Raw genomic sequence first — 25,633 nt, forward strand, 5'->3', positions numbered from 1 at the left:
GACGGTGACAATGGGGCAGCTGAACGTGGCTGCCAGCGGGGCAGGAACTTGGGGCTACCTTTACAGCGTTTCTGAAAATCCTAAATTATTCTAAAATAAATTGTTTATTTTAAAAAACATACTCTCATGAGTAGATCAGTTAAATGAAAATAAACAAGATTTTTCCCTCCCCACCTAAAAAAGTCTTTTCAGAGAAACCACCTGAAATGTTTCCAGATGAAACCGGGTGCTTGGGGGGGGGTTGTCCGAGGAGCCGGGAGATGGCGCCCTGGGCGTTCGGGGTGGGCTCGTCCCACTCTGGGCCAGAGCTGTCTCCATCACAGAGCCTTGGTTCCTGGGCGTGGTGCTGGAGGGCGGCATGTCCTTCACCCCCACTTGGGAGGAGACTGACCCCACAGCGGGAAACAGGGTGAGGGGAGCAGATGTCCCTTCAAAGAGATTTTGGAACATGGCACAGCAGGGTCCGGGTTCCACTGGGGCAGGCTGAGGGAGGCTGGCTGGGAGACAGCCAGGAGGGTGGGCCCTGTAGCAGCTGGCTGTGTCCAAGGGCCAATCAGGGCTCCGAATTTGGATTCCCTGCCCTTCCAAAGCTTGGTATCCCATGTCTGGGCCTCATGCTGCCCCCAGCCAAAGGGCCTGCCCTGTAAGGGCTTGTCTAGGGCAGGCTTTGGGCTTGAGCACGCCCACGCAGACAGTGAGGTTGTCCGATACCTGCTGGGTTCCCTGTGCTCAGAGTCCTGCCAGCAGCCCCCCAGGCATGTCAGAGCCCTGGACCAGCCTGTCCCGGGCGTCCCCTCACCGCTCAGAGGAAGCTCCACCATGAGTTCCTCGCTGTTCTCAAAGAGAAAGTGAGGCTGGTGAGGGGGGGCCCAGCCTGTGCACCAGCTGGGGAAAGCTGCCGGCCTCGCCACTCCTGTCAGGTGGTTGGGGAAGGGGGATACAGGGCCATCACCGCCGGTAACGGTAGCGCTTGAAGTGGAACCAGAGCTGGAAGATGCCATTGGCGAACTGGCAGCGGAAGCCATGGCGGTGTGAGTACTCCCACTCGCGGTTGACGATCTTGAAGGCAATGTCCTCGTAGGGCGGACCGGCGTGGAAGCGCAGGGTGGCGAAGTCCTTGTTGTCGGGGCAGGCCTCCAGGAAGTACTCAGGCGTGGAGCGCTTATCTATGAGGTCGGGGTAGAAGATGTTGAACTTGTAGCCCTGCACGATCTTGGGCGGTGGGTTGTCGAAGTCATAGTGTGTCTGGTTGTACTTGTTCCACTCGAACCCCGTGTGCACTCGGTTGAAGAAGCGTGGCTTGCGTGGCCGGTACTTGTCGGCCCACAGGTAGGCCTTGCCAGTCAGGGGCATCTCCACGCTGAACTGCGCCTCGTCCTGGCCCATGCCCTCCTTGGCCCGCCGGAAGAAGATGTCCTCTGCACTCTCACTTGCGTCACCTGAGGGCGAGGCAGCCGTTAGCTGGGACTGTGGTACCAATGGGCCTCAGTTTCCCCGGTCACAGGGAGCCTGGGCCTCACTCCAGGGCGGTGGGAAGGGGTCCGAGCCTGTTCCACCCTGCCGGGCCTCTCTCAGAAGGACTGAGGCTCAGGGTAAAGGCACAGGGTGGGACAGGCCCCAGCTCCCAGCTTGCCTTGCCTGCCTGGTGCCCCATCCCTGGCCATCTATGCTCACTGTTCTCCCCGTGTGGGTACCAAACACCATGTGTCCCCGGCTGGGTGGCCAGAGAACCTGCTGGTTAAAGATCTCCCAGGGGGACCCTGGGCAGGGGCCTTTCTGACGCCATTACTCATCTATACCCAGGACAACAGAGCCCAGGGAGGCCGAGGAGCATGCTGTTCCCCAGTGAACAGCTTGAGGAGCACGTGGCAGGGCTGGGCACAGGAAGTGAAAACGACTCTCTATCCTTGGGGCCAGCTGGACGCTGAACCCGACTGAATGAATGAGCGAGTGAAAAGTGAACAGATGCTCAGAGACAGGGAGGGAAGGGACAGAGAGGTTCACCCTTAAGCCGCTTGGCTGGCCCTGGACCCAGAAGCCTCCCATCCCAACCCTTTCGCTGCCCACCCCCAAACGGGGGCCTCATTTGCCCCAGTGCACACCTGTGACCTGGAGCTGCTGCCGTGACAACTGCAAACGCTGCAGGTCCTCATCAGGCTCCAGCACGTGCGCGTCCAGCGGCAACTCGTGGGCTGTGAGCAGCCGGGGGCTGTACTTGCCGGCGTCGTAGTCGTCCAGGCTCTGCTGGATCAGGTCCTCCTCCATGAGCACGGCCTCGCCCTCTGCTTCGCCCTCTGCCGGTGGCTCCCCCTCCGCCTCCGCCTCCGCAGGGCCGCCCTCCAAGGAGGGCCCAGGTGGGGTCAGGGCCGGGACCTCAGGCTCCAGGCTTTGAGGAGAGAAGGCTGAGTGGGTGGCTGCCCTGACCCCTCCAGAGGTAGGTGGGGCCCTGTGGGCTGGGGGTACATCCTGGGCCTTAGGGTGAGGAAAGGGGGCTTTCGGGCTGGGCCTACCTGTGGCTGGGAGACTGGGGCTCCTGCTTGAGGATGGGGAACAGCGGCTCGCTCTCCACACCCTGCTCCTGCTTCAACTTGTAGAGCTTCTGCCGCAGCACATCCTGGTGCCGCTCGCGGAGCCTGGAACGTGGGCCAGGTGGTCACCCTGACTGGGTGCGGGAAAGGGGCCCCATTTCCCCTTTGGCTTTCTCAGGACCCCCCCACCCCCCGCTGTAAGAACACACAAGGCTGAGAGCAGTAAGTACAGCACAAGCTGGGCCTCTAGCCTAGCATGGCCATTCCAGGGTCAAGGCTTTAGCCATGAAAAAATGGAACTTGGGGTCACAGACCCCAGAGAACTATCTCTTAGCTGGGAGGAGCAGGTCCCCGTACCAGGATATTTACATGTGGGTGTAACCTAACGGCCATACTGGGCCAGAACAAGAGGCGGAGCCGGCAGAGAAGATAAATTTAGAGGCAAATAGTTAGTGGCCGGCAGACTGTGTTTACACAGTGGTGCCAAGCATGCTGAGAATTTGTACACAGGGAGTGTGGGGCCAGCAGAAGGCTGCGAGAGGCAGCCTGAGGGCTTCCTGTGATATCTGCTGACCCTTTGGGAAGCAAAGGCCAGGTGCCCAGTACAGGCCATGAGGAAGGCAGGCCACTAGGGAGGCCCTGCCTAACTCCTGGGGCTCAACCGCACGTGGGAGCACAAAGAGCACAACAAGGGCCTTTGGCTAGGGTCGGGGGGTCAATTAGGGGCAAGCCTCGCCTAGCAGGCATGTTGGAGACGGCTCCTGTCCCCAGGCAAGATGCCAAGTGGGACAGGACCCAACGAGGACAGTGCCTGGGCTAAGGTGATTGAGGCCCACTGCCCACTTACCTGGCACGTGCCATGTGGGCACGCAGCTGTTGCAGCAGGCTCTCCCAGTACCCCATGTCTAGGTTGGGGCCTCCGGCCCGGATCTTGCCCTCAATGCCCTGGAAGATGACCTGCAGCTGGCTGTACGTCTTCCCTTTGAAGACTGACTGCACATCAGAGCTGACTGAGGTGTTGACACCCTCTCGCCGCTCACCTGCGGGGAGGCGGGGGCAACTCAGCATCAGGCTGGGACCCAGGTGTCTGGCCTGCCAATCTTGCCCACCACTGTCTTCCCCAAACCATGCAGGAGAGTCCGGAGGGGTGTCCCAGTAGCCACACTGTTTGGAAATTCAGCTCCTGCTCTGCCAATCCTAGTTGTGTGGCCTTGGGCAAGTGTCTCACCCTTGTTGGGCCTCAGTTTTGCCCCCTAGGAAGCCCAATGAGACCATGCATGTGAGCAGTGTGCTGTGCCTGGCACCAAGGACACTCCACCACAGCAGGAAAAGCTGCTTACTTCCCAGGCGCTGTGGGAAGTTCTGACACCACCCCAAGACAAACAGGGCCCTCTGTCCTGCAGGAAAGTCTGTCCAAACATCTATCATAGGCTGGGGTCCCAAGAACACGTTCCTGCCCTCTAGACTGAGAGGCCCCCAAGGATAGGGCCGAATAGGACTTACACCTATGTGCTTGGGTGCACCAGCCTCTCGGCTGCTCACCAAACATGCCAAGCCCACCCCAGGCCCCAGGGCCTTTGCATATGCACGTTCTATCAGCAACACCCATTCTCAGCATTCAGCAAGAACATAACCCCTACCCGGGAGCCTTCCCTGATCACCAGATTGGCCCCTTAGGCTGCACACCTGATACATGGCTTCCCAAGGCAGGGACCTCCCTGGCTTCCCACTGCTGTGTTCCCAGCACCGGGCTGGTCCACAGGGAACTCTATACGCAGCTGCTGGGTGACTGGGGGAGTGGGCGATCAGCTCATGCTCCCTGCTCAAGAGTAGGATTCAAGAACCCGTGCTGCTGGACATACGGTCACAGTTGACCGGACAGGAGTGAAAGGGACCCAGGCCCCTGGCCCAGTGGTCAACCTATGGGCTAGTGGCCTGGCCCTGGTCTATGACAGATGCAGAAACGCCCCAGGATGAAAACCAAATTCAGCAAGAATCCCCATTCCAGGCCAAGCAGAAGCGAGTCCTGCCCTTGCTCCAATAGATGGAGCCACCAGTGAAAACTTACAGCCCAGACAGACAGCCCCGTTGGTGCTGCTCCCAGAGGAGCCAAGAACTGCTAAGACATGTGAAAAGGAAGCCATGTCTTAGGCCCGGATGCCACCCAAACATCCACTGAGAGAGCTCTGGAAGTGGGCAGACCCCTGGGATGTCCCTTTAGCCACTGAGGCAGGGGCTTCAGCCTCTCAAGAAAACGCCCTACTTCCACGGTCTATATCCAGCCCCGCCACCAGCAGCCAGAGGGAGAGCGGAGCATTCCCAACACACGGGGCATCAGAGAACCGCCTGCCCTCCTCCACAAGTCACGGCGAATGTGCCCCACCAAGACGAGCGCGCAAGCCACAAAAAAGAGATGTGGGGTCCCACGAAGAGGGGCTCCCTCACTGAAGAAAATGAAGGGAGACCCAGGAGGTGGCAGAGGCCAACTGGGAGAGAAAGGGCTCGGGCACAAGAAAAAGGAAGCCTGACAGGCTACTCGATGTGCTGAGCACCTCCACGGTCCAGCCAGGGGAATGGGGGCGGCAGCTGACAGCAGTGTTGTGTGTGCAGACAACTGTCCCCAGCATCTCACACTATTTACTCGTTTCTTGTCACTGGACCCTCCTCGAGGGGTTTTATCATCCTTACACTACAAAAGGTACAGCCGGGCACCCAAGGAGCTGGCCGGCCAGCCAAGGTCACTGAGCTGCCCAGTGGCCTAGATGTGCGCCCAGAGCCACGCTCATAACTGTTGCTCTGCCCACCAGCCCCACGGCCCCCTTCCGACCAGTTCTACACCCAGTCCTACTGCCACCAAAGGAGACTTCCCAGACACACATCTCTGGCAGCAAAGCTTCCCTTCCTCTCTCCGGAAGCTGCTCCAGGATGTAGCTGCTAAGAGGACGTGAGAAACAAAACTGCACTTACAAAAACAAAAGACACTCGCCCTTTTCGCCAGAGGAAGGAAGCTGTCCCGATCCGCATCTGGGCTACAGATGACACTTATACAGGCCAGGCGGAAGGGAGGGCTCACGTCCTCAGCCACCGGGGTGGGTGCTGAAGGATGAAGCTTAGCAATAGGGACACGAGGCTCACAGAAGCTGGAATCATCAAAGCCGGTGGCTTCAGGGGACCAGAGGGGTGGGCATGTTGTGGCTGGTCTGAGCTTTCAGAGTAGGGGTTCTTCAAGTGGAGCAACTCTGCCCCCAGGCGACTACAGGCCATGTCTGGAGAGTTCACTTCCCTTGCAAATGTATGCGTGCAACCACTTTGATGAAAAGGAAATTGAATTTAAAAAGAACACCAGGTTGAACACACTGGGCTTGCACAGGGTTTCTGACCAAGCAGAGCCGCACCCTGTTCTCACTCAAACAGACTGAGCCTCCAGAGAAAACCCGAAGCCCACACAAAAAAGCCCTTGCTGGTGCTGCTACCAGGGAAGCCCAGCACTGCTGAGTGATTATTTAAAGGAAGCCCCTGCCATCCCATCAGGAGAGCCCCAGCCCAGGACCTGGGGCTCGCACTGCCCAGTGCTGCCCCCTGGTGGCTCTCACAGAGATCTACAGAGGGCTGCAGAGAGGCTAAACTGAGGTCTGCAGAACACCTGAGGCTAGCTTCCCATGGAATCACCTGGCCCTTGACAACTCCCACCAATGCAGACATGTGTCCCCGAGCACACCCTGGTGTCTTTCTGTTCAGCCAGCTCAGGGTGGGTGCCGACCCTCTGTTACCTGGACCCTTGCCCGAGGCCTCCAGCTTGCGGAGCTTAGAGATCTCATCCTCTGTGATGATGGTCATGTCCCGCCAGAAGTCCACATTCTTGCCCTGCTCGAGTTCCATGTATACCTGGAGGGAGAGGCACAAAGGTGTGCGGTGAAGGCATGTCTTGGGGAGGCCAGGGAGGTGGGTAGTGGGGCCAGGCAGTACCTGGATGTCCTCCAGCAGATCCTCCATGTCAGCCACCGTGAGGCCATTGAGGAAGGTGTACGGCTCGTGCATCTCCACAGCCAGGTCGTCGTCCTCGGCACTGATATACTTGGCCAGCAGGTCAATGGGCTTGGCCCGTCCATCCCGGATTCGAATCTTGGAGCTATTCGGAGGAGAGGGGCGGTGTCAGAGCTCAGGCTGTGACCTCCCTCCCAAACTCCTGCCCATGTGGATGACAGGTATGGGAGCCAGGGAGGAGCCTGGCCTGCAAGGGTTGGCGGTCAGAGAAGACTTCCTGAAAGAAGCAGAATCAGGTACAGACAGGCTGGCCAGGAGGCCCAGGCCCAGAAAGGGGCAGGGACCAGAGTGAGCATGGGGTCCAAAGAGCAGTGAGTGGGAGTGGGGCCTGGGGGTCAGAGAGAACTGCCTCTTCTCAGTGGATGGGCTGCCCAGACTGGAAGATCTGGAGCCTCAGTGCTATGCCCACAGGGACACATCAGTGGCTGATCCTAGTCTGACCCTAGGTGCCCGTGATCAGGGAGGTCTGACCCGCTGGCCAGGACTGGTGTGGCTGGCAGGAAGGAGAACCAAGAAGGAGCCGGGGATGGGCTCCAACTGCGCACATACTTGGCTGCAGGCTCAGATGCCCACATGGCCTCAGACAACTCACAATGCCCACGGGCCTCATTTTCCTTGTCTATAAATGCAGCCGATGAGCAAACACCCCTATGGGCTGCGGGTGAGGGACTGGCAGAGCGTGGCCCAGGGCCTGGCATACTCTACTCAACTTGTGCAGTTCCACCACATGAAGCTGGTGCATTGGGGTCTCCTCTGTACCCACCCTACTGGGGGAGATGGGGACACCCCAGCAACAGGTCTAATACCAGAAAGAGGCAAAAGGCAGAAACCCAAAGCTGGGACAGCAGGTTGTAGAAAGCATGAAGAGCAAGCGCAAAGGCCCTGGGGCAGAAACAGGTTCCATGTGTTTGGGTCCAGAAGCAGGCTGGTGGGTGAAGGCGGGTGGGTGTAGGGTGGTGGTGGGCAGCCCCTCTCCCCGCTCCCCTTGCCCCTGCACAGCACCGAAGTTTGGCCTGCTGGAGGTGGAAGTTGTCCTCTTGCTCCTCCCACGTCTTGAAGTGCTCTGCCTCCTTCTCCCGCTGCAGCATCTCCAGCTCCTGCTCACGCATGGCCTTCTCCCGCTCCCGCTCCAACCTCAGCTGCTTCACCTGAGGAGTGCACACAGAGGATGAGGTGAAATGGTTGGATGATGGGGGGCCTGTGGAGCCTGCCCTGTGTCCTCTCAGGCCACAGGGTCCCCTAGGGTCAGGGCTGGGACTATAACCCATGCCTGGCCCCAGCCCACCAGCCCTAGACACAGGGATTGGTCCAGGAATGCCTGAGATTTCAAACAGACCCTGGGAGAGGAGTGTTTGAGAGTAAAGCCCAGAGGCCAGCAGAGCCGAGGTGGAGAGCTGCAGTTTACTGGAGACACTGCCTGAGTCCCCAAATCCAGCTGCACCTAAAGCCAGCATCACCTGGACTTTCCACGAGAGCCAATCAGGTCCTGTTTGACTTAAACAAAGGCAAATCAGCCCCGGGGCCCCTATGAAAGAGGCCTCCTGACCCCATGTGGATAGGCCAACGGCACCCCCACCTTCTGCAGCTCCAGGCGATTGTCCTCCTGGATCCTCTTGTTCCGCTCCTTCAGCTCCTTCTCCTCCAGGTGGCTGATCCCCTTCTTCTCCAGGGCCTGGAAGATCAACCACAAGCCTGCTGAGCAGAGGTGCCTCCCCCCTGCTGCCCTCCCTGGAACCCACCATGAGGGAGCTTGGTGCACTCATGTATGTGACTGAGATGACTGGACCACAGCATCTGCTTTGCGGGCGAGGAGAGTGAAGGTAAGAGAAGCAACCCGTCCCTGGGTACACCTCAGCGCCTCCTACTAGAAGACGCCCTCCACCCCCGCCCACAAAATCAATTCGATACGATCCAAACCACGAAGCCCTCTCTGCTGTGAGTGAGACAGGTGCCGAAGCACAGAGAAGAGGCAGCTGGGCCCGCTCCTGTGAGGCTCCCAGGACAGTCTCACTGGGGACCTGCTGACTCGTTTCACAGACACCAGGCTGCACCAGTTGCGTGTGTGGTGAAGCGCTCCTGTGGGGTGAATCCCCAAGGCCGGGCTGGGCTGAGAAAGACTGACCGGGAAATGCCTGAACACCCGTGCGCACACACCAACTAGACTTCCCCTGCACTTGGGCGCTGCCTGTTGTGTGCAGGCCTTGGGACAGAGCATGCCTGTGAAGCTCACAGGTTGGCAGGAACTGCACATTATAAATTAGGGTGCGCATTTATTTATTTATTTATTTACTTATTTCTTTCTATCCTCACCCGAGGACATTTTTTTCATTGCTTTTAGAGCGAAAAAGGGGGAGAGAGAGAAACCTCGATCGGCTGCCTCTCTATGTGCCTGGACCAGGGATCACAGGTGCCTAGACGGGGGATCGAACGTGCAACCTTTCAGTTACAGGACGACGCTCCAACCGACTGAGCTGCACTGGCCAGGGCAGGATGTGTATCTGGTCACCGCCTTTGCAGGGAGGCCTTTTTGGGTTGCTTATCATACTGCCGTCACCGCTGCATCCCAATGCCTGCCTTTGTCCTCTCCTTTACGAACTTTGCTAACTTATTACAGTTCCTCTATGCACAAAACCGCTGGGCTCCCAGGGACAGGGATCTCTGCCTGTGGGTATGTGCCCAGGGCTCACAAAGAATCCAGCACCCAGCAGGTGCAGGATGTAAGTTTGTTAGCAAAGTGCTAGGAAAGTAGGGGCTGTGCTCTGATAAAGAATATCATGGGGCCCCGCTGCTGTGGCTCAGTGGACTGAGCGCCAGCCTGTGAACCAAAGGGCTGCCGTTTCAATTTTCAGTCAGGGCACAGGCTGGGCTGTAGGCCAGGTTCCCAGTAGGGGGCACTTGAGAGGCAACCACGCATTGATGTTTCCCTCTTTCTCCGCCCCTTCCCCTTGATCTAAAAATAAATAAATTAAATCTTAGAAAAAGAAGAAGAAAAAAAAAACCAGGGGGACCAAGGGAGCCAGGAAGGCCTGTCAGAAGGGGAACCATGTCAGCTGAGATCCGAAGGACAAGAAAGCACCGGCCATGGAAGGGGCAGGGCGTGTTCTAAGGCAGAGGAATGGCGAGCACAAAGGCCGAGGCAGAATGGGCTCGGTGGGTTCAGGACAGTGGCAAGAAACCAGGCCTGAAGTGCGGGCGATGGGTGGACACCCGAGCTTCTGACTTTGCCCACCTGCTCTCACCCTCCCTCACCACTGCCGGGTGCCGTGTTCCGTTTAGTTGTGTCCCCCCGAAAGAGATGCTCTTGTCCCAACACCTGGAGACTGAGTGTGACCTCGTGCAGAGTCTCTGTAGAATTAACCAGGGCGAGGCCACACGGGGTCAGGCAGGGCCCTCCAATGACTGGTGTCCTTATAGGAAGAGAGAAACTCAGACACAAGCACGCAGAAGACAACACCACGTGAGGACAAAGACACAGAGGGAAGACAGCTGTGCGACCGCAGAGGCAGAGACTGGAGTGACGCGGCCACAAGCCAGGGGTGCCAGCAATCGGAAGCTGGGAGAGACAAGAAGGGCCCTTCTGCAGCCCTCCCAGGGAAGGGCGGCCCTGACGACACCTGGGTTTCAGACGTCTGGCTTCCGGAGCATGCTCTTCGGCCCCATGCTGCAGGCCATGACTGCAGGGTAGGGGGGTCAGCATGTAATTGGCATTTCACTCTTGAAATGACAGCTCTCAGCTGACAAAGTGTAACCATGGAATCCCATCTGGTGTGTGATTCCAGGAACCTGCCTTCCAGTCTTGTTGAGGTTAGGCTGCTTTGTTTTTTGTTTTAATTACCTTATTTTTTTAACCCTTACCTGAGCATATATTTGGTGGTATTTTTTTAAAAATCAAGTTTAGAGAAAGAGGAAGGGACAGAGAAAGAAATACTGATCCGCTGCCTCCCGTATGCACCCTGACTGGTGACCAAACCCGCAGCCTAGGCACATGCCCTGACCGGGGATCAAGTCACACCCTTTTCGGTGAACAGGACGACGCTCCACCCACCTGAGCCACCCGACCAGGGCGCGGTCAGCCTGGCTTCTGGGGCAAAGCATGCCTGAGATATTACACTGTGAGAGACAGTTAATAGAATAAAAGCTGCCAGAACTGGTGTGTGCGCATGTGCACTCACACGCTCACGTGTGTGTAAGATAAACTCCGCATGGCAAGGTGCAGTCTGGGAAATGTTTACTGTGAGTGGTAACTAACATCTCTTGAAATGAAAGTTGTAGAGTATATAAAATAAAATGATCAGAAAGCTCATGAAAGAAAGGAGAAATCTGCAAAGGACACAAACAGAATTAATCGCCGGGCGCTTCACAAGACTGGCTCGCTCACCTTATTCCAGATGAAGGTACCCAGGAGGTTGTTGTCGCCAAAGGGGTTGTCGGTATTGGTGTAGCCCATGTACTCCTCGCCCCAGCCCATCTTCTCCCGCTTCTTCCTCTCCTTGGCCTCCTTCTTGGCCAGGCGCCGGGCCCGTTTCTCCTCGGGCGTCTCAAAGGCCTTCATCAGCTCTGCCTGCTGCTTCCGTTCCTCACGGAGCCGCAGCCGCTCCTGCAGGCTCTGTTGCTGGCTCAGGGCCACGGCCACCTCCCGCGGGCTCTGAGAGTGGTCTGGGGATGCGGAGCTGGATGAGGAGGAGCCCCGGAACCAGGAGCGTGTCCCACGGTGGCGGTCCCGCTGCTGCCAGTGATGCTCGTTGCCCGAGTCGGACTGAGAGGACTGGTCCTGTGAGTGCCATTGGCGTGGCTGTGGGCTCCGGCTCTGCCGTCCTCGCCGCTGCCAGTGGTCTTCCTCTGAATCTGACCTGGGGAGGGAATCCGAAAGGGTCTGCTCACCACCTGCAGGCCAGTCATTTCAGTGACTCAGGCCTCTATTCAGTGAGCTCCTGCTGTGCGCCAGCCATTGCTGTAGGTCCTGAGAACATAGCAGTGGCCAAAACACTGATGGTCCCTTTCTTTGTGGAGCTCGCACCAACAAGTAAATGCACAGTGTAACACTGGATAGTGCTTTGAGCCACAAAGAAATGACATAAAATTAGGGGACAGAAGGTCAGAGAGGGTCTCCCTGAGGTGGTAACTATGGAGGGAGCTGGGGAAGAAGCTACAGAGAGATCTGGTTGGTGGGTGATCCAAGCAGAGGGCACAGCAAGACCAAAGGCACTGGGGCAGCAATTTACATGGCATGTTCAAGGAGGATGAACGAGGCCCGCGTGGCTGGAGCAGGGGGAGAGTGAGGGGATGCAGGCACAGAGGTGGGATGGGGCTAGATGGTCGTACCAGAGCTACGCAGGCGTTTGAATCGGAGGATCTGAGCTCTCCAAGCTGTCAAGGGAGGGCGTACAGAAGGTGGTGTTTAAACTAGTCACACAGGATGGGCAGAAGTAAACCAGAGTAAAACTGGCAGCAATAAAGGGCCAGGGAAGGGCACTGGGAATAAGGAACAGAATGGCCAAGCCCCTAAAGGGATGGATTCTTTAGTGTCTAGAGGCCTTTGAACAAGGAAAGGAAAAACTAAATCTGTCTTTGGTTTCTTAAATGTTCCACCTATTAAGCTCATGTCAAAAAATCTGATCTATGGTACTTCTGCCAAGATGGATACGTAGGTGGAAACACTGTGCCTTCTCGCACAACCAAGTTCAAAGACAACAAAATTTTAGTAACAAAAAATGCAGCCAAAACACAGAAAATTGAACTATATGGAAGTCCGACAACAACGAACCTTTCAGCCAGATCGGTAAGAGGGGCGGACCCAGCAGTGGAGCTGGGCCGGGCAGGAAAGATCCAGTGGACCGACCCAGGCGCGGGACCCAGGCCGGGACAAATCCCAGGTGTGGAGTAGCAACAGGCGGGCCCACTGAGGGCGCGAGGCGGCAGGCTGACCGCGGTCACACATTTGCATGCAGATAAACCAGCGAAGGAGTGAGCAGTGAGACAGACTGTGCAGGCTCCAGCAGTGGGAAGCAGCAGAGGGGACCACCATTGCCCCTCTCTGACCCCGCCCCCACATACAGCATCACAAACCAGCAACCTGGGTGGTCCCGCCCTGGTGAACATCTAAGGCTCTGCTCCTCATATGTAACAGGTGTGAACAGACCAAAACATGGCTCAAGAAGAACTCAAAGCCCCAGAGCCGATAACTCTAAGCAACCAAGAAATAGCCAAACTTTCAGATGCACAGTTCAAAACACTGGTGATCCGGATGCTCACAGAACTGGTTGATTTTAGTCACAAATTAGAGGAACATATGAAGGCTAAACTAATTGAAATGAAGGGAAATGCACAGGAAACCAATAGTGATGGAAAGGAAACTGGGACTCAAATCAAGAGAGTGGACCAAAAGGAAGAAAAAAATGACCAAACAGAAAAGAATGAAGAAAATAGAACTCAAAAAAATGAGGAGAGGCTTAGGAATCTCCAGGACATCTTTAAATGCCCCAACATGTGAATTATAGGGGTACCAGAAGGGGAAGAGGAACAGTCACAAGTGAAAATCTTATTTGAACAAATAATAAAGGAGAACTTCCCCAATCTGGCAAAGGAAATAGACTTCCAGGAAATCCAGGAAGCTCAGAGAGTCCCAAAGAAGTTGGACCCAAGAAGGAAAACACCAAGGCACATCATAATCACATTAGCCAAGATTCAAATGAAGGAGAGAATCCTAGAAGCAGCAAGAGATAATGGGATAGTCACCTACAAAGGAGTTCCCATCAGACTATCAGCTGATTTCTCAAAAGAAACCTTACAGGCAAGAAGGGGCTGGAAAGAGGTATTCCAAGTCATGACCTACATCCAAGACCTAAAACCAAGATTGCTCTATCCAGCAAAGTTTTCATTTAGAATGGAAGGGCAGATAAAGTGCTTCTCAGATAAGATCATATTCAAGGAGTTCATCACCAAGCCCTTATTATATGAAATGTCAAAGGGACTTATCTAAGAAAAAGATAAAAAATATGAACAGTGAAAGGACAGAAAACTCACAGTTATTAAGAACCACACCAAAAACAAAAGCAAACTAAGAGGACAGCTAGATCAGGAGCAGAACCATAGAAATGAAGATCACATGAAGGGTTATCAACAGGGGAGTGGGAGGAGGAGAACTGGGGAGAAGGTACAGAGAATAAGTAGCATAGACAGTAGGTAGAAAATAGGGGGGAGGGCAAGAATAGTATAGGAAATACAGAATGTAAAGAACTTGAGATATGTGGTCATAAACTAAAGGGGGGGGAATGGTGGGGGAGGGGTGTGCAGGGTGGAGGGGAATGAAGGGGGAATAGAACAACTGTCATGGCATAATCAATAAAACATTTTAAAAAGCTGATCTATGAAATCCAATTATTTTGGAGGCCTTGAACATGGACTATAAATTGATCAAATTTTTATAAACAACATTAATTACATATCTAGGGTGGTTCACTCTTGTGCATAATTCAAATACTAGAAAACAGTACACAAAAAAATATAAAGATGATAATAATAAGACATTTTCTTCCATGGGAGCTAAAGTATCAACACTAGGGCCTTAATCTAGAGTTAGTGACTTAAAAAAAAATACATCTTTTTTTTTTTTAATTTCTAGAGAGAGGGGAAGGGAGGGAGAAACAGAGGGAGAGAAACATCAGTGTGCGGTTGCCTCTCACATGGCCCCCACTGGGGACCTGGCCCGCAACTCAGGCATATGCCCTGACTGGGAATCGAACAGTGACTCCTTGGTTCGCACCCCACGCTCAATCCACTAAGCTATACAATCCAGGGTGGTTAGTGACTTTTTTTCTGTAAAAAATCAGCTCTGCCCTTTAGTGCAAAGCAGCTGTGGAATGTATGTGAACAAATGGGCACGGCTGTGTGTCTTATTTCTAGACACCAACATTTGAATGTCATATAATTTTCACATGTCATAAAATACTTTTGAGTTTTCCTTACTGTTTCCAAATGTAAAAACTATTCTTGGTCCTAGGCTGGAGTGACCAAGCCCTGGTTTAAATCGCCTCTGCGTTCTTCTGCTCTTTGCAGCTTCCTGGAATTCCTGGGTGGCAGTGATCCTAGGAGACTCAAATGGAAAAGCCACTTTCTCGGCCTAGATGGCCACCAGCTGGTCTGACTACAGTTATTCTGGTTATGGTGTGGAGAACAGGCTGCAGCTGCAATTTGCAACCCATGTGCTGCAAGAATTTTTAAAACATGCAATACCGGACTATTTAGTCAGGGGCTTTGACCTCTTTTCCCTTAGAATGTCAAAGAAAAGAATGATGACAGCCCTGGCTGGTGTGGCTCAGTGGATTGAGCGCTGATATGTGAACCAAAAGGTTCCCAGTTCGGTTCCCAGTTAGAGCACATGCCTGGGTTGCAGGCCAGGTTCCCAGCTGGGGAGTTGGGAGAAGCAACAATTCGATGTATCTCTTGAACATTGATGTTTCTCTTCCTCTCTTTCTCCCTCCCTCCCCCTCTCTCTAAAAATAAATAAATACAATCTTTTAAAAAATGACAACAGCCAACACAATAGCCATCCAGTGTGAATGAAATCAAAATTATACCCATTTTTTTGTCAGATCAGTAAAAAGTATATTTTTTCCGGATGGTGCAGAATTTTTGTAGTTTGCATGTGCCACAGATGGAAACGGTGAAAATTGCTGGGCCAGAGGAGTGGGGACAATGAATGTGTGGAGAGGTCCCATGGAAATCTGAGGGCACAGACGAGTAACCCTGGGTCACAGAGGGGAAGAGAATGGTCTGAGTGTCACTGTCTGTTAGGGGATGAGCCAGCACTGGGACCAGGTCTTGGAGTCAGTTCCCACCACTGTGCTGGTTCCTATGTGCTGAAATAGACTCCAGCCAAGTCTGGCAAGGTGCCCCACATCCAGAAGTAAAGGGCTTTGGGCCATGGGGAAGCTGAGACTCAGGTCCTAGGTAGGAGTCAGCTGAGTCCTGCCACCTGTCATCAACCGTTCTTCCCTCTCACACCCACCTCCCTGAGTCAGTGATGTCACCTCTACTTCTGACATCCCACTCGAATCTACCCACCTCTCACTGTGCCTCCCTCTCGTAAAAGCCACAATCATCTGTTGCCTGGACAACCATAACCTCCACCTCCTCCTCTTCCCTGGTGTCATTACTGCTCATCCCCTCAGTCCCTTCTCCACGAAAGCCAGAGGGACTTCTGCAAAGTCAGACCGCGTCACTCCCCTGTTCAAAATGCTCCCGTAGCCTCCTACTTCCCACGAATAACGGCCAAACCCTCACCACAATACGCAAGCATCTGCACGAACTGGTCTTCCATTACTTTTGTCACCTGCCTCGCTCACTGGGCTCCTTGATGTCCCTCCAAACATCGGGTGCCCTGCCTGGAATACCTCTCGCTTTCCTTTCGCTATCTGACGACCCCTTCTCCAGAACGCCTTGCCTAACCTCCCCTCCCCAGGGTAGTAGACGGATCCCAGGCGCTGCTCCTGCAGTGATCCCACCTTCGTTCCCGGCTTCGCCGCCTCCGCCGCCCCTCGCCGTCTCGGCGCCGCCTGTTTCGCCGCCCATGGCTCCCGCTCCGATTTCGGCTTCGACTCCCGCTCCGGCTCCGCTGTCTCCGGCCCTTACGACCCCTGCGACACGATGATCGCGAGCGCGAGCGTGTATCTCGACCCATGGGCTGGGACGGTGGCGGCGGCGCAGACGCAAATATCCGGGGCTTGCTCCGGGGGCCTTCCTCAGTCACGGCGCGCACCAGGCTGCCCCATCCGAGACTGAGCCAGGGGCTACGAACCCATCCCGCTACCCTACCCGCAAGGACCCTGATGCCTTGTAAACCTCCCACCGCCTGCAAACGTGGTCTACGTTATAAACTCCAGTCGGACCGTGGCCTCCAGGGTCTAGGACTCGCCCTTCAGGCAATGCTAGGGGCAGCTCCAAGTGGGTCCTCCTGTTTTAGGATTGGAAGCACTACAAGCTACGCTTGCGGGCGCGGAGAAAAGACGAAACAGAAACTGTCAGTGGGGCGGGGGTGGGAAGGCGGTACCAGGAAGGGGAGGGTTTAGGGGGTAGGTGGAGCCTTTCGGCCAAGACCTAGAGGAGGCCTGTTCTGGGAGTGAGGGCCGTTGGCCTGAGTAGGCAGAGAAGCATCAAGATCGTAGGTTCAGTCCCGGCCCCTCAAGAGGGCGAAGAGTGGGAGCTGGGACGGAAACTGAAAAGTCTCACATGTTGGGCTGACCTTTTATGAGACTCACTGTCATGCTCCACCATCCACCAATGAATACCTATGTATTTCAGGGATTTAACTTTTTTTTTTTTTTTTAGATTTATCTTTAGAGGGGAAGGGAAGGAGAGAAATATCAATGTATGGTTGGTTGCCTCTCATGTGTCCCTTGCTGGGAACTGGCCTGCAACCCAGGCATGTGCCCTGACTGGGAATCAAACAGCGATCCTTTGGTTCACAGGCCCGCGCTCAACACACTGAGCTACACCAGCCAGAGCTGGGGATTAAACTTAAAAAAAAAATCTTGGATGACTCCCTTAGTTTCCTTTCAACCCATTCTATATTCTATAAATGAATAAACAGGCTCAGAGTGGGAAAGTCCCTTAAACACCCATTCTTCAACCCTGAAGAGGCAGCTGCGATTTGAACTGGGTGGTCCAGCTTTGCTCTGTGGGAAGGATAAACGTGGGACTGGCCAGTACGGGAGTCCCTCTGGGGCTGGTCGGGGGGACAGACCAGAGGGCACAGGACAGGAGGCCCAGAGACCTGGAGGGTCCCGAAGACCTGCTCCAAGCCCCCCTAGTCCACCAGAGGATGGTACTTAATACTTTAAACTAGCTATTTAAATCTCTAAAGTATAGCTTCATAACACCACCCTCAACGCTGGCTGTGTATGCTCTGCTTGTGCTTGGTACCAAGGTGCAGGGTGGGGCGGTGGCACAGAATGAGTCTCCCAAAGGAAGCAGCAGAAGACCACCTCCCATCACACTGATGACAGTCCCACTACTCACGGGACGTGGGTTGTGCTGCTGAGCGGATGGCCCGACACATGAGGGGGCCTGGCCATCAGACCTTTAAAATGCAGGCGCCTCCATGACAGTATCTGCCTTGTCAGGAAGGCACCTTCCAGATCATCTGCTTGTCTAGTTTATACACAAGCAGGGGCACCCTGCCTCTGCACCTGTGATTGTAGCTGGGTTTCGAGGGCTTACTTACAGACAGGATCTGACTTTCGACTCAGTTCTTGGACTGGGCATCTGGGAGAAGTACTTTCCCCTTACTTGGGGTCCATGCATTAGTCAACATGCATCTTCTGGCAGAAGGAATACAAACTTTGGGGAGTTGTGGCTGATCTGGAATCCAGGAGGCCACAGCTAGTGACCAAGGCAACGAAGACATTTGGGTCCTGTTGTTATTCTAAACCTTTGAGGGTTTCTTTTTGTTCTTGTTCACAGCCAGTCCTCGAACTCCCCACCAGACCACAGGCACACAGAGAGGCAAAGAGGTGGCGGATGCTTATTACCCAATTTATTAGAGAGACCTTTCAACATAAAAAGAGGAAGGGGAGGCGGGGACGGGGCCCGGGGCTGCATACGAGTGTCATCGGGGCCAGCAGTGGCTGCAGGGTTACAGAGGCGCCCACAGGAGGCTGCACTCCGGATTGTCACATACCAGACCGGGGGCTGAGCACGCAGAAGCCCCGGTGACAGTTAAGACACACAAGGTTTGCAGTTACACTGTGTTTTGAAATCAGTTCAGCCATAAAAACAAGGTTGGGCTAGGGACCGAGGGGCTGCGGCGACAGTACCATGGCAAGAGACCCCATCAGGGATGGGAGTATTGCACTGAGCCAGGTGGTGGAGGCAAAGGGGTTGAGAGAAGGCTGGCAGGGGACTCACAGAAGGCTCCCCCTTGTCAGCCTCGGGATATGCCTTTTGTTTTTACAGTACAGCGAATCAGACGCTGCTCACATTCTCAGCGACAGCGACCAGACAGCGGCCATCAGAAATGAGCCATGAGGGAAACGGGGCAATTTACAGATTTCCATCTGGAGGACCTCGTGGGGGGTGGGGCAGGGTGACAGCTGGGTGAGTCCAGGGCCTTCCTGGTCAGGGGTGTGAGGAAGGCCATGGGTTCAGTACACAGTTATAAATAAGGTCTTGCCTTCCTGCTCCCCTGCCCAGTCCTGGGACAAATAGTACAACACAAAATGCGTCTCCAAAGGGTCTCCTGACTTAAAACAAAAACAGAAATGTTATATCCAGAAGGTTTTCGAATTACTCCTATTGAGTCAGCATTTGACCAGCACATTTGTCCTGTGATTCATTCAGGAAAGCTCAAGGGACCCAGCAGGGACTAGGGACCTGATGGGGCCACGCAGGCAGCTCCCCTCCTCGCTCCTATAGCTCCAGATACCCTGGCCAAGGATGCCCTGGATGCAGAGCCCACTGCTCCAGAACTGGGCTGCTGCACTGGTCATCCCCACCAGGGCTCAGAACATCTCTGGTCCCGGTCTCTGGGGGCCTGGGTGAGGACTCTCACATTGGTGTTTGGGTGACACAGCAGTCCCTGGTAATCTTCCAGGTCTGATGTGTGCCTTTTGAGCTCTGCCTGCCTTCCCTCTTGGTGGGACTGGTCAGGGACAGACTGGTGACTCGTGGCATGTGGCCATGGCGCCTGCAGACAGGCACCAGTCTGAGGCCCAGGTGAGGATGCTCCCCAGGGCCTGGACAAACACTCTTTGGGCAGCAGAGAGAAGATGCTCTTTTTGCTTATTTGGGCCACCCACAAGCTCATCCTGACAGGTCCTCTGGGGGTGCCTTTCCCCAGGCTGCATAGAGTGTCCCCCAAGGCCATGCTCAGAGCTGGGGTGCTGTTCCCATGCTGACAGTGAGAGGAGAGCCCTTGGGGTGCAGCCTCACCCTCCGGAGAAGAGCCAGACTAGCAGGTTCCGCCCAGTAGGCTGTCCGTGGTGAGACAAGGGGCCTGCGTGGCAGGAGGAGGAGCAGCAGCTCAGGTGGCTTCAGGGACTGAGAAAGTCAGATTCCTGGATCCGTGGGTGTCTGGCTGTCTCGGGCTCCACCAGGGAGGCAGGGGCTGGGGAGAAACTCTTCCAAAAGGTCTGGCTTCGCTCCCAGCCTGTCCCTAGCTCCTCCCACGTGGGACCGAGGTGGTGTGGGTCTGCAGAGTGCAGAGGGGACAGCCATCACTGCTCACCTCAGGCAGTGGGAGTGTGTCTAGGTGGGGGAGGGAGAAATCCTGCCAAGCCGTTGGTTCCGGCGGCCCCCTCCAGACACAGCAGGATGACCCTGCGGCCACTCACTGGAGCTCTGAGCCCAGGAATGGCTGCCTCTGCTGAAGATGACCAAAAAAAGTCTTGTTTTTCATGAAGAATGTCTTCCCCATCCTTTAGTCAGTGCAGACATCATCATTTAAAAATGAGAGAGGCTTCCCACCCAGTCAGGGGGAACTCTTACGGGACAGTCTGGCCCCCTGGGCCCTGTCCCTACCTGCGGGAGGGCCCTGCTCTGGGACACGAGCTCTCCGGGAGTCCTGTGGCTGAGGGCCGGCGTCTCCTCTCAGAGTCGGATGTTCTGGAAAGCCTGCTTTGAAAGGCCGTCTCCATCACCTGGGCCCTATCTTCCAGACGCTGAGCAGTCCGTGTGGATAAGACGCCCACAGCCCTGAGCTCCACCATGAGGGGCAGTCACGTGTCTGCATTCTAGTCACTGCCTGGCTACTTCTGCCCCCGTCGCCTGGAAGGAGGGCGTGGTGGGAAACAGATGCTGAGAGACCAAGGGGTCAGCAGGGTGTCGCGCCACCCCAGGACCACCGGTTGGCCTCCCCCGAGGACAGGTGTCCAGCTCACAGACCTGAGCCAAGAGCAGCTGCTGAGTGGGTGGCCTCCAGAGGTGCCCTGGGGACCAGGGCAGGTCTGGTGGCTCTGCCCTCCTAGGTGCCCCACTCGAGGCAAAGGTGGAGCAGGGAAGCACCTGCGGACAGTCAGAGAGGGGTTGCAGCAGGTGGGTCTTTTTCCCTCAGTGAGACACATGCAAGTGTAGCAAAGAACTAAAAAGTGCTTAGAATGGAGCTGCTTCTTTTTCCACTGTGTCCTTTTTTTTTCCTTGTTCCAAAAAAGCACTCATGTGCTGCCGTCTGTGTGCAAAGAGTAAGGACCCAAAATAAATACGTGTTTGGAGACTCAGGGAGGTTCACAGTATCACAGGCGCAGGGGGGTGCCGGAGCCGGGGGCGATCGCGCTGCAGCCCGGAGCGTCAGTGACCATCGCCAAGGGGAGGACGTGGGCGAGCGACATCCAGTGGCAGCCGGGTGGCGCCCCCCGTGCTCTGGGCCAGGCTGGGCCAGGAGCGCGTGCTCCGTTCCTGTGGGCTGGTGACTGCACAGAAATTACTGCAGAAAGCGAGAGAGGCAGGTGAGGGCTAGATGGGTCAGGGCTGGACCCCCCACCCCCCGGGCCTCCCATGGGGGGGCCTGGCCCCACCGTTGATGCCTCAGGCCAGGGACTCCATATGCCATGAGGGCCGGACAGAGGCCCCAAGACACTTACCCCACGGGCCACCACACAGCAAGGGCCCGGGCCTGCCCCCCCCCAGACCTGTTTCCCCACCTGTCCTCCGGGCATCTGGGGTCTATGCTCTCAGCCCCAAGCAGGCCAAGCTGGAGGGCCGTGGGCACACTTACTGTGTCGCTCTCGCCGTCGGAGGCTGAGTGGGCCTGTGCGCTATAGTGGAGTGGGGAGTACACCCAGCTCCTCTCATCGGTGGGCTGGAGGGCGGGCGGGCGGGCGGGCGGGCGGCACGTGCAGGAAGGGCGAAGAGAGCAGGGTGTGAGGAGGCACGAGAGAGGGGAGAGGGAGGAAGGAAGAAACAGAAATAAAAGAGGCGGACCCCCAACACAGGACGGGTGGGCAGCTCAGCCCCTCGCTGCCATCTCCCTAATGGGGACCTGCCCCCAACCTGGAGGGCCCTAGAGATGGGCAGGGCCGGGGCTGAGTGGCCGGAGCAGGTGGGGCGGCAGCAGGAAGCAGTGAGTGCAGTCAGGGTGGGCCGGGCATAGCAGGGCGGGGGGGAGAGTGGCAGGGGCTGGTGTCCTCTGCTGTCCTCTCTCCTCCTCCTCTGCCCACCCACGGCACCTGAAGCTCCGTCTTAGCCCAGCAGCACGCCACCCTCAGACCCTGCCTGTTGTGTGGGTTCTGGGAGCACTCACAGCACAGGGTGGTGGGGCGGGTTGGTGTCCCTCCAGCTATGTATGGGGAGGGTTCCCCATGCTGTCATATGATCGGGGGTGGGCACACTTTCCTGCCAGGTCTGCTCCCATCTCAAGAACCTCCCTGGGTCCTGGAGGCCTCCTCTGGGTTCTCCCCACCTGTTTTCTCTTCCTCCTCCCTCCGGGGAGTCTACTACCCCGGCCTTTAATGCCCTGAGGCTTGAGGACCTCTACCCCAGCTGAAGCCTCTGTGGTGAGCACCAGGCCAGAGTACACACCTACCTTGGCCATGTCCACCTGGCTGTCCCAAGGCCCCTAAACCTACCACAGCCACAACCAACAAGCCCCCAGACCCACCCCTCAGAGCCCACCTGCTGTGTCTCCCAACCTCTGTGCCTACTCAAGCCCACCCTCCCTGCAGCTCTGAGCGATGCCTGCTCATAGAGGCCGGAACCCTGTGCTCGAGTGGGCCACCCAGGCTGCTGGGCACCGTGCACCTCATCCCAGAGGCCTATGTCCATCTGTGGACTGGCACAGAGGGGCACGGAGCAGCAGGGCAAGGCACCGCTCTAGGCCCTGCTCATTCCTTCAGATGGTTATGGTGCAATAAAAATCCCTGCCCACCTGGGAGCCCAAAGGCCCCGCCCGGCCACCTGGGGCCTCTCATGCCCAGTGGCCAGCACAGGGCAGCTGCAGGGGAGCTCAATACTGAGGCAGCTACCCTGCTTGGGCTCAGAACTTGGGACGACAGGGCCCCATCGGATACTCTGGAGAGAGCTGGGTCTCGGGGAGAGACCCAGAAACTGGGGTGATCCCATTACAGTCAGACCAAGGGCACACCCTCCCTGCAGGTCTGACAGTTTCTCCTGCGGCTCACCCAGCCTTCCTCTCCTTCCACCCAGCCCCCTTGCTCCGTTTCCGCTGTGTCCCCCATGGAGATACCCTTTCCTCTTCCTTTCAAAGTTCAGATCAACCCTCTCCAGGAACCTTTGCAAACTGCTCCCCCAGGGGGCTGCTGTGTGTCCCTGGCTGTTGCATCATACATCACCTCTGGGTGATGGCAGCCCCATCTTGGGAGGACAGAGGACTGGGGAGGTGATCTCGACATGCAGTGGTGGGGAGAGGGGCTTTCTGTTGGGGCCAGGGTGTGAGCCCCTGAGGGGCTTTCTCTTCAGAACAGAAACTCTCCCCCTAGTTATTCACCTGTTCCACCGGTTTGCACTGTGCAGCTCTGGGCAGATTACTTGGCCTCTCTGGGCCCTTCGTTTATTGCTCATGATGGCAGTAACAGGACTGCTGCATGATACCCATGTAACGTCCCAAGCACACTGGATAGATGAGTGTCCACTACACTCAGGCGCTGCTTGGGAGTCTGGCCTCAGGTTTTGTTTGAACTGTGTACCCTAGGCCAGGCCCTAGGGCTCTTGTGGGCTCCTTTGGAGCTGAGCCTCAATTTCTCTGTCTGTGAAAAGGGTACGAAGATACCAGCTCTTCTCTCCTTCAAGAGCCCAGCTTTGCAGTCAGTCCCTCACTGACCTACGTGACTATCCCCATCAGAGGGCAGATGTGCTTTTGGGGGGCCGTCAGCAGGAAGGTCTGAGCACATGAGGAGTGTCCACCCAACTTACCACTTGCCTGGAAAGGCTGGGGAGGGGCAGAGGCAGCCTGGGTCTGGCACTCAAATGGAGACTCCGCCACGACCAGGCCCGCTGAGTGCCAGCCATGTGCCTGCCGGCCACTGATGCTCACCTCACAGGGGACTGTCATCCCTGCAGGACACACACAGCAGGGCACCCTGCACAGCTGTCGTGACTACTTTCCCCAGGTCCCTTCTCAGAGGAAGAGGGACGGCCAGGCCCTAGGGCTCCCGGCTGCCCCAGGCGGCAGCGGGGCAGGGACTCGGCTTCCTGGAGGCCTGCTGTGGTCACTTACAGTCCCCGAGGAGCTCAGCGTCATGGCCTGCAGTCGGTGATGCCGGGGAGAGTAAGTCCAGTACCTCCCGTCCGCGAACTGGGTGGGCCAGGTGGGCGGAGGAGGCAAAGAGAGGACAGGGTGAGGGGACAGGAAGGCGGGATTCCGCTGAGGTCAGGAAGGTCAGGTGGGGCGAGTGCTAGGAGGGGGCAGGTGAGCCGATGGCAAAGCAATAGGAGAGTCTGGGGGTATCAGGGTCACATGGTGGCCTCAACCGTTGCTGCTGCCCTTGTGGCCCAGCCACCTACTCACAGGACAGAGCCTGGCCGCCTCACACATGATGCGAGACAACAGGACAAATCAAGCCCCCGAGGATGGGGAGACGGTGGCAGGTGGACGGGACACACACACAGTGTGCCCGCTACAGTGCCTGGCAGGAGCCCTGTGACTCAGAAGCACTGGGTCGGGACAGCAGGATGGTGGTGGTTACGGAGCAGCGATGGCAGTAGAGGGCCAGGCTCACCCACACTGTCCCCAGGCCTGGAGATTTGGAGGGCAGGTGCCAGGACCAAGGCAATGAGCAGCCCCGAGCTCCCCTTCCCCTGGGGGCAGAGATGAAAATGAGGGTCTAGGAAAAGGGCAGACAGCTAGGCTACAGGGTCCGGCCCTTCCCGTTGCAATGGGGGCCATCTGGCTCATGACCCTCTGTCGGGGGCCGGTGGACTAGACTTTGCAGCTTCCTTGGTCACCCAGCACCTACCTCATCAGGCCCCTGGCTCATCTAATTTGTCTTGCCTGCAGGAGATGCAAGGGGGGAAGGTGACTCCCCAGCTTTGGAAGGGAGGCCTTGGCCCCCAGGACAGGGTCCCTTCTTGTTCTGACAAACCCTTCCTTGTCCAGGAATAGCCTCATGTCTTCAGCCAGTGACATCGGCAGCATGAGGCCCACCTGTGCCTTGCCACAATTCCCTTAACCCCTTAAGGCTGCAGCCCACCTCACTGCACCCACCCCCAGTGCGAGGAGATCCATAGCACTTCCAGTCCACCTCAGCTGGCTCAGCACACACCAAGGAGGACGCAGGCACCCATCGGAGCTGAGAGTGTGAGGATTCGGATGATTCCCAGGGGGACAGGGTGGCACAGCTGGGGCCTTGGCTCATGCCAGGCAGTGGTCACAGGTCTGGGGAGGAAGGTCCAGAGAAGATTCCTGGCTTTGGAATGGCCTGGCCTGGGTGATACCGGGTGGGACACTCATATACCATGTGAGCGTGCATGTGATCGAGAGCATACCACATGGGTGTCTGCGAATATGCAAGAGCACATTGTGCTTGTGCCGGTGGACGTGCAAGAGCACGTGCAGGTGTGGGTACCTCTCGAGTGTATGTCCATGTGTCAGTGTGAATGTGCAAATGTGGGAATGTGTCCATGTGAGCACATGTACACATGTGTGCAGGCACATGCATGCAGATGTGATGTATGCTGCATGTGTCAATGTGTGGGGGCATGTCAGTGCATATGCACACATGAGCACACGTTGGGTTGAGGGTCTGGTGACGAGAGAGAGCCCCCGGAGGACTTACAAAGTAGATGTCAGCAGCGGGTGCGTCCTCCTCGTCCGAGGCCTGGCTGGCAGGCTCTGAGGCCTGGCTGGCAGTTTCTACTTCGACAACTGCAGCAGAGGAACAGGCTGGGGAAGCTTCCGCCCTGGGGACAGGAAAGGACAGGGGAGTCCTGGGGCTGGGCTCTCGGTAGCACCTTCGTTTCCTAGCCCATGCCCTCCCACCCTCCTGTCCTCTCCTCCCTTCTCAGTGTGTCACCACGGAGACAAAAGCCTCAGGAAGCCAAAAGAAACTAAACACCCTACTTCTGTTGTGGCCCAGGTAATAACTGGCCTACCTGGACTCCTTCCCCAACACAGG

The 25,633-nt window shown here is 56.3% G+C and overlaps 2 protein-coding genes across 15 annotated transcripts in view; both read right to left on the minus strand.

Annotated features, from left to right (window-relative positions):
- Positions 1-85: 85 nt before the first annotated feature.
- Positions 86-16,310, minus strand: CACTIN (cactin, spliceosome C complex subunit). Its single transcript, XM_053658591.1, has 10 exons — positions 16,076-16,310; positions 10,951-11,422; positions 8,149-8,244; positions 7,575-7,720; positions 6,495-6,657; positions 6,299-6,413; positions 3,376-3,568; positions 2,511-2,633; positions 2,103-2,386; positions 86-1,439 (listed from the first exon to the last, which is right to left on the minus strand). The coding sequence occupies exons 1-10, from the start codon at positions 16,249-16,251 to the stop codon at positions 949-951; spliced, it is 2,259 nt and encodes a 752-aa protein (XP_053514566.1). The 5' UTR covers positions 16,252-16,310; the 3' UTR covers positions 86-948.
- Positions 16,311-18,083: 1,773 nt separating this feature from the next.
- Positions 18,084-25,633, minus strand: part of PIP5K1C (phosphatidylinositol-4-phosphate 5-kinase type 1 gamma) — a 52,988-nt gene continuing 45,438 nt past the window's right edge. For 3 of the 14 annotated variants that reach the window (XM_053658630.1, XM_037165141.2, XM_037165140.2), the window contains exon 16: positions 24,225-25,418. In XM_053658630.1, the coding sequence (XP_053514605.1) occupies positions 24,887-25,418 (532 nt within the window). In that variant the 3' untranslated portion in view covers positions 24,225-24,886. The other 11 variants (XM_037165147.2, XM_037165143.2, XM_037165149.2 and 8 more) reach the window with 8 other exon arrangements.

This window comes from Artibeus jamaicensis, unplaced genomic scaffold (genome assembly GCF_021234435.1).
Source record: "Artibeus jamaicensis isolate MK-2021 breed Jamaican fruit bat unplaced genomic scaffold, CSHL_Jam_final scaffold_537, whole genome shotgun sequence".
NCBI lineage: Eukaryota > Metazoa > Chordata > Mammalia > Chiroptera > Phyllostomidae > Artibeus > Artibeus jamaicensis.

Coding starts and splice junctions, on each gene's coding strand:
- CACTIN (XM_053658591.1), bottom strand. CDS start 16,251: ATGGGTCGAGATACACGCTCGCGCTCGCGATCATCGTGTCGCAGGGGT. Junction 6,658..7,574: donor CTCCAGCAGGCCAAACTTCG/GTGCTGTGCAGG, acceptor TCCTCCGAATAG/CTCCAAGATTCGAATCCGGG. Junction 2,387..2,510: donor CCCCAGTCTCCCAGCCACAG/GTAGGCCCAGCC, acceptor CTCTCCTCAAAG/CCTGGAGCCTGAGGTCCCGG.